Source organism: Corvus brachyrhynchos, unplaced genomic scaffold (genome assembly GCF_000691975.1).
Source record: "Corvus brachyrhynchos isolate BGI_N302 unplaced genomic scaffold, ASM69197v1 scaffold83, whole genome shotgun sequence".
Lineage (NCBI taxonomy): Eukaryota > Metazoa > Chordata > Aves > Passeriformes > Corvidae > Corvus > Corvus brachyrhynchos.
In genome coordinates, this window is record NW_008238464.1 from 5,233,231 (window position 1) to 5,247,079 (window position 13,849).

Below are 13,849 nucleotides of genomic sequence, written 5' to 3' on the forward strand. Positions count from 1 at the left end.
AGGCTGCTCCAGCCTGGAAGCAGGGCCCTCTCTCTTCACTGGGTCTTCCACTGGATCACAGCCTCCTCCAGGCATCCACCCGCTCCGGTGTGAGCTCCTTCCCCACGGGCTGTGGGGCATCCCCCATGGACCCACAGGCTGCAGGGGCACAGCAGCTTCACCATGGTCTGCACCACGGCCTGCAGAGGAATCTTGGCTCCGGCGCCTGGAGCACCTCCTGCCCCTCCTTCTTCACTGACCTTGGTGTCGCCATGTTGTTTTTCCTCACATGTTCTCACCTCCTCCTCTTCTCTGACTAGAAGCCAAAACCTTGTGACTTTGTTTTGATTTTCTTCTTAATATGTCATCACAGAGGCATCACTAACCTCTCTCATTGGCCCAGTTTTGGCCAGCAGCATGTCCATCTTCAGAGCCATCAGCCATTGGCTCTGCCGGACATGGTGAGAAGCTTCCAGAAGCTTCTTCACAGAAGCCACCTCTGTGGCCCCCCTGCTACCTAAAACCAGGCTGTGCCAAACTGATACATGCTCTTTCACAGAAAAGCTCAAGCAGAGAGTGAGAAGGGAATCTTTCTGCCCAACTGCTTAAACTGGCAAAGTTTAAATGAGAACAGAATTCTATGGTACGGGATAAACTGCCTGAACAACAGGCAGTGCTACAAAATATTCTTCATATATTATTGCAATAATTGCGCAACAAAATAGAGAAAGATGTTTGACTTTTCCCCTCCTTGCTCCTGTTGCCCCTATATACTCAACTGTGATCAGTTGTGATTGTGGGAATCTGTGTGGTTTTGGATATCACTGGATCCTAAGGATGCTGGGCTTGTGAAGATCTAGTCCATATAGTGCAAAGCCTGGTTTTCACCTCAGTTGGAGCTGCTGAGTTTCTCCTCCACAGAAAGTCAGTGACTTACACGACTGCGAAATGACTTTGCAAGTAAATGTACATAAAGTCAGCTGAAGAAGGAATTGGACCTTCTGGCAGAAACCATCACTGGGAAGACTTTCTGATTTAGATAAAAAACAGACTGAAAATGGTCAAGAGACACCTAGAAAACACCTGTGAGGCAGAAAAGTGCTGTAACACTGGGTTAGTATGAGTTCTGGAGGAAGATAAATGAGGCTGTACCAACAGCAATCCTGTCTTTTCACAGTCTTTCAATACTTAGTTTAGTATTGAATTAAAAACAAATTCCCAAGCCTTCAGATGTGATGTCTCATACCTGTATACTGCCAGGTCCTGATGCTATTACATGGAAATTCATATGTAGATATTTCTGTACTGTGTAGTCCAGGAAGGAGTGTAAACAATGTATAAGGTGGTTAGGTAAAATAAAACAAAGATGTATAAATGTGTCTTTGCTGCTGATTTTGCAGCTTGCATTGATTAATTCTCTGGTCATACTCTCCAGGCAGATGTGAGCTATCCACTCCCAATTTCTGTGGATTTCAGAGATGTTTCCACCTGCACATTATCTGAATTTTTGCAAATCATCTTGATAATTTGGTATTCAATCTGCAGCAAGTAAGAATAAGAAAACTAGATGAGTGTTTTTTTCACAGATTTAGAATATCTTCTGTATACCTGAGCACATTGTTTCTCTTTGGTTACAGTGGATCAGTGTCCCCTTTGCTATGTCCCATCCTGCAGTAACAGACATTGGGCTCACGGCTGTGCGCCCGGTGTACCAAGCACCTTGGCTTGGATCTATCAACTCACTTGACATTTACACATGGTTGGACAATTTCTTTTTACTGGTAAGTGGTGATTTGTATGAAGCATTTAAGCACTTACACTATGTTACTGTGACAGCTGAAAATAGTCGAGTCTAGTTAAGAGTTTCTATCAAACTGAAAACTTTTACCCTCTTGACTCCTACTTGATATTTCTGCACATTTGAATGACTTCAGTGACATATCAGCCAGCATTGCCAGGAATGCAATTTAAATATCATCAGGCTGAAAGAGCTGACATGTTAAAATTAAATAAAAGTGTGCAGCTAATGCTTAACTGATGTCATTGTTGGCAGAGGAATTCGTGTCTTGCAGAAGGCAATAAATACGTTACACAAATGATTAAATAGGCCTTAGCTATAGGTGAAGAAAAAGCTCTGCAGAGATGGATGGCAGGATGGATAAATTCATACATGCACACATGCCAGAATGAACCAAGGGCTTTCATTATTTAATACCTATATATTACACATGGGATCAGTGGTTATTAAGTACTTTCTATTAGAGGATCTAGAAACATGTGTTAACATTTTCCATTCTCAGTGTCCCTATGCAAATCTACACTGGTTTTATTATCATGTTGTACTTTGGGATTACATTTTCTGTCTTTTCTTTAAAATTCTCTCAGCTAAAAATCTTCAGGGTTTTCTTGTAATTGGTCTATTAAAATGTGTTACTTTATTCAACATTCTCTCAGAGATCCAAAGTATGACATTAGCTCAAGTGGCTGTATTCTCTCCTGTAAGCCTGAAGGTTTCATCTCTGCTGTTGACCAAAGGAAAGCTCTGCTATTTTGACACATTTTCTTTTAATTTTGTCTGTTTCATTATAGCTCAAGAAACTTCCACATGCTTGGAAATCTTTGATAAAGGAACATTATTATTAAGGCGGCAAAGAAAAACGGTCATAAATAACAAGTCAAAACCAGACTTGTCTGTGAAACATTAACTTAGTCCCTGTGTGTGCATGAAGCTATATGAAACACCTGTATACACACTTTTTGGTCCAAATGCCTCCTGCCTCATTTAGTGTATAGAACTAGGCTATGCAATTTGCTTGGTTTTCTTTCCATGCTGTTTAGAGACAAACACCTAGTTACTTCGTGGAGGCTCTTCAAATCCTGCTCTCAAGACAGAATTGTTAGCGCTTGGGTTTTCAACCTTTGGTAATACTCTTTTGTGTCATATTTTGCAGAAATAATTTTAATTCTAATCAGGATCTTCAGTAACGTATCCAAATAAAAGAGAAGGGTTTCCACAACAAAACAAAACTTTTCTCTTTTTTTGCTTTGTCTTCCATTTCTATTGGTATTGTATTTGCTTAAGGCAGTCATGGCATAATTTTTCAGATTCCTGAGTTCAATGTACACAGCATGTCTCGCCTTCCATGGATGACTACATGCATTCACAAAGGAAGATAAAATCTTGCTTTGACATTGTATCAGAGTCTAATCTAATTTTAGTGGAAGAGTATTTGAAGGCAAATTCTTCAAATATGAAATATGAAAGTAGTACTCTTCATAAAGCTTTATCAAGTCAAAAGATTTGGGGATTACAGAGACTATGAAAGTGCAAAGCTTTGTTGCTAACTGTATTAAAAAAAATAACTTGTTTAAAAGAATGGGATTTAAGTGGACTTACACAGGTTTGACATTGCTTGTGGAAATGAAAGTTGCAGTTATTACTGGCTGGCTGATATTCAATAAATAAATGAAAAAGTAGCAGTATGGCTTTCAGCATTCAAGTGATCCTTGTACGTGTTCTCTATATGGTGAAAGCAAAACGATTCAGTTACCCCCCAATCACAGCATGCTGTTATGTTTGTAGACATTAGGAGGAATTCCATGGCAAGCATATTTCCAGAGAGTTCTTTCCTCATCTTCCGCCACATATGCTCAAGTTCTGTCATTCCTGGCTGCTTTTGGCTGTATTGTGATGGCTATTCCTGCAGTACTGATTGGTGCAATTGGAGCATCTACAGGTAAATGATTAAAAATCAGTATTGCAATAAATGTAAAATGAATAGTGCAATAAGTGTATGAAAATAAATCTTATGTTAGATATAGGTGACATATGGTTTAGATAGCCAGGTGGCATCATTAATCAACTCACAACTCCTTCAACAGACCACACAGAAAAATAATGTTATAGAATATTTCTCTCAAAGGAAATTGTTCCTACCCCAGTGGATGAAATTAAATAATTTTGTACCTTCTAAGTATCTACCTATGTAATATTTCTATTCAATGTTTGAGTTAGATTCTGGTACTTTTATTTGGTGGTAACAGTAATAATTATGAGTGGCTGAGGGAGTTGGGGTTGTTTAGCCTGGAGAAAAAGAGCCTCAGGGAAGACTGTTTTGCTCTCTACAACTACTTGAAAGGAGGTTGTAGCGAGGTACTTTTCCCACATAACAAGCAACAGAACGAGAGGTCATGGCCTCAAGTTGCAGCAGAGGAGGTTTAGAATGGATATTAGGAAAAAATGTCTTCACCAAAAGGTTTGTCAAGCACTGGAACAGGCTGCCCAGGGAAGTGATGGATTCACCATCCTTGGAGCTATTTAAAAGATGTGTAGGTGTGGCTCTTGGGGATGTGGTTTATTAGTGGGCTTGGCCATGCTGGGCTAACAGTTCAACTCAATGATCTTAAAGGCGTTTTCCAACCTAAATGATTCTTTGATTTATCAGAAATTTCTTACCTTGACCAATATATCCTTGCCAAGGTCATAGTGACAGTGATCCCCATCACAGTGACAGTGTAGCTAAACTGTTAAAAATACTGTTAGAAATGTTTACATGGCTTTGAGCCCTGTTCGTAATCAAAGAGAGTAGTTAAACACATCACAAAGAAACATGGATCCTAGTCTTGTTTTATTGAATAAAACAACATTTATGAGCAATTTAAAGCTTTTTTTAGAGACAAGGAAAAATGCTGAGTAGAATTAAATCTGCCTAACAGAAACCAGTGTGATGCTGCCTCTCTGAAATGCCATCAGTCTGGCCCTAGTAACAGTCTGGTCATTGAATGTGCATGAAAATGTGGTAATATGAATAGCTCGCTACACATGAAGTCCAGAGGTGCTGACCACTAACGTTACTGATATCATACTGGTGTCCATATTACAGCTTGGAACCAGACTGACTATGGTGTCCCTGACCCCAAGAGCAAAAAAGAAGCAGATATGATTTTACCCATCGTGCTGCAGTACCTTTGCCCTGTCTATATCTCGTTCTTTGGTCTCGGTGCTGTATCTGCTGCCGTGATGTCCTCAGCTGACTCTTCAATTTTATCAGCAAGTTCTATGTTTGCTCGGAACATTTACCAGCTTTCCTTTCGGCAAAATGTGAGACAGTGTTTTCATTTTTACTTTTAGAGAAAATTTTAGGTGAGACCTTAACTAGATACATAGATGTGTAATATCTATGATACATAGACTGTAATTTCATAATGAAACACCTCGTTCCTGTTCCTGCCTATAACTAGAAAAATTATTTAGTTACACAGTGTGTTGAAAAAACTGAAAATCATAAAAATAATTATGGTTGTGACTGATGACAGAAGTGAAAAAGCTGGCTTGGGGAGGGCAGCTGTCAAGAGTTCTTATGGCACTGCAATTTATCCAAACAGCTAATTACTGTTGCTACAACCGTAAGTTTTACTTAAATTCTTTGCAAAATGCGACATTTTTCTAATCTTTCATTTATCAGGAAATCATTTGACAACAAAATGGTCTAGTGATTTGGAATTTTTCTTAGGAAACAGAGAAGAAGAAATTCTGATGCTGACCAATTTTTTCTAGTTGAGCCATATTGTGATTTTATTTAAAAGTTATTTCTTACACTGCTGTTTTTTCTCTTTGACTCATCATCAAGCTTTTTGCTATGTTCAAAGAGTAATGACTTTGGCAATAGCAATCATAACCCATAGGGTTTTTTCTCTGAGCTTGAGATGGAGATAGAGATATTAGCTTGTAATTATTATTGAATGAATCATGCAAAGCTTTCTTTTACAATTCAGTATTTTATATTGACTGTATATAAGTGTAGGCATATATGTACAGACATGAAAAAAACACCTAACACTGCCCTTTTTTTTGCAGGCTTCAGACAGGGAAATTGTGTGGGTCATGAGAATCACTGTTCTTCTGTTTGGAGCATCAGCAACAGCAATGGCACTGCTGGCTTCATCAGTGTATGGCCTCTGGTACCTCAGCTCTGACCTTGTTTATATCATCATATTCCCCCAGCTCTTGTGTGTGTTATTTATTAAAGGAACCAACACCTACGGTGCCATTGCAGGGTACCTGTTTGGCCTTGTTCTCAGAATAACCGGAGGAGAACCATACCTCTACCTTCAGCCCTTGATCTTCTACCCTGGCTGGTATCAAGATGATAACAATCTGTATATCCAGCGATTCCCATTTAAAACACTTGCTATGCTCACCTCCTTCTTTACTAACGTTATAGTCTCCTACTTAGCCAAATACTTATTTGAAAGTGGGACTTTGCCACCAAAGCTGGACTTCCTTGATGCTGTTGTTGCCAGATACAGTAGAGAACACATGGACAAAGCAACTCTTGTAAAAAGTGACAATATTGTATTAAATGAACTTGCACCTGTGAATCCACGACACAGTCTAACTTTGAGCTCAACTTTCACAAACAAGGAAGCCTTCAACTACGTTGATTCGAGTCCAGAACTGTCCAACACTGAAGATAATTAAAAAATCTCATAGCCACAGGCAAAACAAGGAGAAGCAGGATATACTACAAAGAATAGCAAGAAGTGTTTTATCAGAAGAAAAGCAAGAATTGGGAATAAAATGCCGCTGCACATTCTTTAAGTTGTTTCTAGGAGCAGGAGCATCTCATGGGTGGAACTCTTTTCTGCTATTATCTAATATGTTGGATTAGATCACAGAGTGTTTACTAAAGTATACACTCAATCCCATTCTTTCCATCCAGAACTATATACTGTACAATTTAAAAAAATTTATAATTTAAAATATATGTAGCAGAAAATGTGCAACAGTTCTTAGCTAGGATATCTTATGGAGAAATTATAATACAGTAAGTCTGAAATATTATTACTCAGCATTTTATTGGCATTAAGTGAAAATATAATGTCACAGCTATAAGTGATTTTTTACTAAAGAGCTAGTTGCTTGAGCAAAGACAGATAGATAACGTCCCTGGGGTTTTGGTCTGGTAATTTCTTTCCTCATAAAGAAATTTAAATAACACAATCTAGTATTTTATTATTCTTACAAGACAGCAAAATGCACAAATAGTAATAAATTCCTTATAGGAGTGCTAAACATGATATATTAATTTTAAAAAGTTAAAATTCAATCACCAATTTAAAATTATGTTATACCTGATGTAAGACAACCTTAAGCAAAATATGTTAATATAGCTGTTGTCTTTCTTGTTTTGTGGTTAGTGGCTGTCACCAAAATTCTTAGAGCAATAACTGGAGTTGAAATTCAGCTTGTGAAAAATGGCTCTTATAGAAAAACTCATATAAACGAAATAGAACTTTTCAGTGTTGGGAGAAGAAGCCTTATCTTGACTTATCATCAAAATGAACACAAGCAAAGCAGTCTGACACCAAGCAACTTCACCAATGGAATAAATATTGAAAAGTAAAGAGAATCAAGAAGGCTTGAAAAGAGAGATGAGAGGGTTTTCCTTGCAGAACAATTTTCACTTAATAAAAAAAGCTATTCTTAAAGATACCAAGAAGTCTTTTGGCTTGGTCTTGCTGGGATTACTCTGGAAAATCTACATTTTCCATAGAAAATAACATTTCCTCAAAAATTTCTCAAACAAACAGGCTTGCTGGACAGCTTTCCACATCTCTAAGTGTTTGCCTCTGAAAGCAGCTTGGAGGGGAACTGAAAGGAATGCTGAACCTGCCAACATAGTGAGAGGCACACTGGTGTCTTCCACTAAGTGCTGGACTCTTCATTGGTCCCTGTCCTCCTGGCCACCACAGTGAGGCTGCAGAGCAGCAGCAGTGGCCAGGGGCAGACAAGACTTCACTCACAAATGGCAGTGCTGGCCAGAAGCAGCAAAGTGGGGAGATGAGGCCTCTTCTGACTTTGCCCGGGCCAGCAGGAACACGCAGTGTTGTTTCCACTTGCCCACGGCCAAGATGATTGTGTCTGTCCCCATTGGTATGTGCCTTTCTCAGCGGGAGCTCTAGTAGCTAGATTTCTCTACAATTAAGAGTTATGCTCCAATAATTCTTTTTAAAATCTGCGTATGACGCAAAATGTTCAGTTGAAATCCAGATATCCTCCTGTTGCTGGTCACTGGCAAAATTTCTTTTTTTAGCACTCACAGCACGAGGAGCTATACTGGAGGATAGCAGATGGAAGAATAGGTTTTGCTGCTAAAGGAAGAAGCCATCGACTTGTGCATTCACTGTTGACATAAGCTTTCACAAGGCTGAATCCTTAGATATGTTTTGCTCCTTTTGTGGAGTTTTAACAGCATATATATATATTTAATACGTAGAGAAAATTAATTTTAGAGATGTTGATTTATTTTTTTTTCTCCATACTCTGCATTTAAAAATAACATTGCAACTCAGTTCTGAATATGCATCGTGATCTGCAGTACTACTGTGCTTACCAACAGGGAGTGTGCTCTGAGTGGAGGGAATCAAAACCAGGATTTGCACTGAAAGCTCAGAAGAGCCAACATAGCAAAGAAATGAAAAATTCCTGTGAGGTGAGTGAATAGGCCACAAATGGAATTCAGGGCGCTGAGTATCACAACCCAAACACGAGCCCAGCAGTATTAATTCACTCATGAACCACAGGAGAGAGATGAGGAAATAGACTGTATAGAGGAAAGAGGGGAAGAACAGAGCCGCTGCTGAATTATTCTCCATTGTCAGCCCAAATCCACTAGCCCAAATCCCTTCCTATGGGAAAATATCAAGTCACAGTTTTACCTCCTTACATAGCCAATGCCTTATGCTGCTGTTCCAAATTAAGTTAAAGGATCCCATTTTACAGTCACCTGTAGGCCTTCCTGAAAACTTTTCTCTTACCTCAGTTTTGTCCAGAAATTGCTAGAATTTCACTATGAGATGCTGCATAGTGACCAGATGCTTTGAATACAGCAACATTCCTATATTATTTATTTCAAAATGCCCAGCTGTGGGAAAAAAAGGAAAGAGAAGGGGATTGATCTGGAATAATTTAAGAAATTTTGATTGAAAAAAAAAGGCTTTTTCTTTTGTATTCCCTTGTTGCCATAAAAATGTAAATGCTTTTAAAATGCTCAAAAAAAAGGTAGGTGAAAAAAATAAGTGTTAGTCCAAAAATTTCAAACCGGATGCTTTCAACATTATCAGAATATTTTACACTTTCTATCCTATAGAAATTTTTTTTAATTGATGTGATTTTATGCAGTATTCCTGCTTAGATGGACTGCAAAAGCCAAACCAAACAGCCCCATGCAAAGTCTATTTACAGGTTTTATTGCCTTAGCTCAGCTGTCCTACCATTAAATTTGCATAGAGCTGTTTATATAACCAAAGGCCATATCTGTGATTGATAGCTGTGGGGATAAAAAAAAACAAAAGCAAAATAAAGCAAAACAAACAAACAAAAAACCACTCTGTTACTTCCACAAGCAAAATGCCAACAGGACGTGATTCTTTAGGCAGATTTTATTTTCAGAGAAATCATCAGTCTTTCTCCCCTTTTGCAATTTGTGGACAGTAGTACTGTGCAGTAAATTGGATTTATAATCGGTGAAGAAAACAGCTCATTTTCAGACACTGAGGTTATTGTTTCTGAGCCTACAATTTTAAGATTAAATATTCATAACACAATCATACATTTTACTTTCACATTCTTAACATTTGTGAATAACATTTATTTGACAGGGGTGTATTACCTCCTTTGCATGAGATGTGTTCATAAAATCAAGGTTGATAACATAGCTGACATGTCAAAAAAGTTATTTCATCTCTACTTGTCCAAATGGGATGATATACGTATTATAAACAAACCATACTTTTGTGAACCTGAACTGAATGTAAACATTAAGTGGATCAAATAAAGTCAGATTTAGTCTTTTATTTTCATATAGTACAAGAATTTAGGATTTCAAATAGAAGTATCATAGGAAAAAACTGTCATTTTTCCTTCTGCCCTTCAAGTGTATTGGTCAAGTTTCATGTGCAGTTAGTAAGTTATTGTAAGTCTGCTATTAATCTGGGCAGTATTTGTGGATGTAGTTAAAAAAAAAGTATATTTTTGTCTGTGTCAGAAATGTTATATTAAGACTATATTCAACAAAGCAGATAGGAAGCATAATATAGAAATATATGTTTTAACTTCATTTGTATTGTATTCAATAGTGTCCATGCATTTTAGGAAAATACTGTCTGGTTTTGGATCTGTTTTGTCCATCTATTAAAAATAAAGACGTTTATTTTATTATCACTCAGCATCACCTGATGTTCTGTCTCACAAGCACAGCCCCACAGAGATGGGGTGGTCCTGGCAAAGTGAGGTCTGGCCCTCACTCGGGCAGTCAACGTGGTCACAATGGCTCCAGCCCTACCCCAAAACCTGGCTCCCATGTTGGAAATAGAGCTCTCATTTCAGTTATCTCCTCCTTGTCTTCACAGTCACAAAGAAGAGGAGAAGCCCCTGAGCTCCAGGATAACCTACATCCAGTAGGATTCCCTCCTGCAGACCCCTTGCCAAGGACTGTTTACTTGGGGGTGTCATACTGGGACAGGGGCTGTGAGTTTGACAAGGAGCACAAAATACACTATGGGAGCAAGAACTCCCACACCTGAGGATTGCAGCTGTGATCCAACCTCTGTGTGAGCCTGCTGGAGCAAGGGTCTGATAGCTTTTCCCTTTGTAGACGGACATGAAGTCATCCTGGGCATTGAATGTGTTATAATTATTTAGAAATACAAAAATTAGCAGATTGAAAATTAAATCTGTGCTTCTGTACTCCTATTAAGAGTTTGATCATCACAGGAAAGATACAAATGGGTGGCTTTCCAAATGCTAATGGCATTGTCAAATAATGGCACACACCAAATATGCAGAGTACTTATCCCCCAAATGCTTTGAAAAAATACAGGAACAGTACTGTCCACTCATGGATGGGGAAAATAAAGCACACTGGTTTGTTTTCCAGGGCACTGAGGTGTTCCCTTATGGAATAAGCATAGTCTGAGGTTTTCAGAGTGTCAAATAGTGTAGACATTTCCCTGAGGCCGTAACGGTCTGGTCTCTTTTGCAATTAGTAGTTTGATTCCCTCCTGCATCTTTGAAACACTGAAGCATGCTTTAAGACAAGACCCCTGATATCTTGTAGTTTGTAACTCAGAGAAAAAGCAAGTCTGTAATCGTACAGATTCAAAAAAAAGAAGAAAAAGCAGTAAGGAATGTTGCCCTGATGATTGCAGTGGAAGCATTAATGAACAGTTTCGCCACATTACATGATCAATAAAATGCCACGTGCAGGCCAGCTCTGGCCAAAAACACAGCAAAACCCTGCCTAGAAAACTCTACTTAGGGACTTTGGGGCTTTTAACCTTTAGGAAGCATTCCCAGAAAGACCATAATTCCCAGGAGTGAGTTTGCACCTGACTGTCTGGAGCACTGACCTTCAGCAACCAAGACTAGAAAAACAGATAAAAGCATCCAGCTAGGTTGCAGGGGACATGTTGTGACTGAGAGAGACATACCCTATCTGCACAACTGGTGTTAATAGACAGAAGGTAAAGTCAATCTAAATGAGGCTGTAATCAGATATAAGGCTATGCTAGAGAATAAAGTAGTGGACAGCACGGGAAAAAAGAAATTCCACTTCTGTGGGTGGAATAATTGATCAGGTTGGCTATATTCAATTGACTTAGGAAACACTGTGAGGTTAAAAGGAAACAATGAAGTTGTTTGGGGACTAATGCAGGAAACGTGGGTAATGAGATGGAAAAGCAAGAACTGGAAGCAAAATGTGGAAACCGCTCATTCAGAGCAGAGGAATGACGATAGAATGGGTCTCAAGATGGAAAAAGATTTGAAAAGACCATTTTCTGAGGTTATATAAGCCTAAAGAATTTAACATGAATGTGGAAAAACACACATTAGTATTTTTAGTGAAAGAAATCCTACTTCAAACTGTATGATCCTGTAAGCATTTGAAATCTGAGAGAAACTGGGAAAGAAAGACTCTCACAGTGCCCAAAAATTAGCTGTTTTAGTCCTGTGGGTAATAGATTTCTGCCTCAAACAGTCAAAGCACAGAAAAACAGTGGTGGTATTTCAACTTTGTACTTAGTGCATAAATACATCATTGAAAATATCTGGTGGTAGAAAATCACTTTGTATTGGAAGCTAAGAGTGATAAGATTGTATACAAAGAGCAATGAGAGGAGATACTTAGATGGAAATCTATTGAGAATATTAATTATTAGAAATATATTAATTAAAAGATATATGAGTATACAATACCATAGAATAGATTTACAATGGGGATTAGAAGCAAATTCCTTATCATATGATTGAATTTCTGAAATAATTGGGATATTGTAGACACAAGGCAGAAGTAGTGTTAAAATAGATCCTGTGGACGAAACAGGAATGATGGTCAGGTCCTGCACGTCACAGACCTACATCTCATGTTGCTCCTGGTCTTAATGTGCATCATTCTAGGAGTCTAAGCACACTTGAAGTAAGTTTGAGTGGCATCCTTCAGTGTATAATGGCACTTAGTCACTTGCTAATTCTTCCAAGTAAGAGTTTTCTACGGTTAAAATTCACTTACTTATTTCAAAATGGAAAAGGTCATTTTTTTTGCCAAGCTAATGATTTTCACTGCAAGCAAAAGGAAGTGAATATATCCTGCCAATTTGCTAATGGAATATAATTATTACCTATGTATTAATAGCGGAGATTAGAATGCTGAACTGCACTTTGTGTTATTCGGCAGTTCACATCCATCAAAACATTGGGCACAATTTTCAAATAGACTGAAAGGGAAAGATGCTCCCAAAACTTACATGTCACTGAGGTCATGTCATTCAAGGCGTGGGGCAGCTCCAGTTATCTGGCTTCTTGTGGTTTCATCATGATTGGACAAAACACAGATTATCTTTGATCAATACTATTTTGACAACAGAGATATCCCCTTTATGTTACACCACTAACCACTGCAGAGCCATAACTCTGTAAGGCTTGTCCTCCTGTGAGGCTGGGCAGGAGCATGGCCATGGTGAGAGGAAGGAAGAGGTGCCTGCTGCCCACCAGCCTCTAGGTCTTTTCACTGTCTCTCCATCCTTTGGTAATTGCGTTGTTCTGGTCTTTGGTCAAGCACAGTGAGTAAATCTGTCCTCAGCACCGCATGACTTGCCTGGGTTTGAACTTGCATATAGCCTACCAACAGTCAGTCAAAAATGGGAGAGAGCCATTTTAAGAACCACATCATCCCAGAGAATCACACACAAAAAATATCACCAATGAAGTTCTGCTGGGTTCGATTTAATGTTATGCTGAGCAGTTCCACTTTGCTTGTGGAACTGCCCGGCATAACATGCAATTGCTCCTTTAATAATGTTAAGGTTTCCTTCTTTTACTTTCCTATATACCACCATCTTTGAAATCTAGAGTATCTTGACTTGACTTCCTCCACAGTGTGTTCTTCCCACTCCAGTAATGATCAACAGCTACTTTTGCCAACACACAAAGTGCAAGCCTAGTTGCTCAGCATGTAAGAGGAATGTAAGTAGTTAGCAATAAAAAAAGATTTATAGCCTCTACAGATTTTTTCGTACCCACAAAGATGAGGTGGAAGAAATATGACAGCAAAGTTAACTGAACACCAGATGTAATGCAGTTTCTCAGGGCTTGTGTATCAGAGAGCTATGTAAACTTTATTATTCTGTGTGACTGTTAGAAAATACCATGATCCAACAAAGCAATGAACTAATAACTTCTGCTTCATTCTTGTTTCCTGCCCAACAAGAAAGTAATATTTGAAGACATGATGTTCTTTTACATCAATTATATGTTCTGCTGGATATTGTTAAATGTACACTTTAATTATTATACACTCAAACCCATACT

At 38.5% G+C, this 13,849-nt stretch overlaps 1 protein-coding gene across 2 annotated transcripts in view; it reads left to right on the top strand.

Moving 5' to 3' along the window:
• Positions 1-8,578, top strand: part of SLC5A7 (solute carrier family 5 member 7) — a 29,741-nt gene extending 21,163 nt beyond the window's left edge. For both annotated transcript variants that reach the window (XM_008635840.2, XM_017737177.1), the window contains 4 exons: positions 1,617-1,760; positions 3,563-3,716; positions 4,863-5,080; positions 5,837-8,578. In XM_008635840.2, coding sequence (XP_008634062.1) covers positions 1,617-1,760; positions 3,563-3,716; positions 4,863-5,080; positions 5,837-6,460 — 1,140 coding nt within the window. In that variant the 3' untranslated portion in view covers positions 6,461-8,578. The remainder of the gene's footprint in view (positions 1-1,616; positions 1,761-3,562; positions 3,717-4,862; positions 5,081-5,836) is intronic.
• The last annotated feature ends 5,271 nt before the right edge of the window (positions 8,579-13,849 follow it).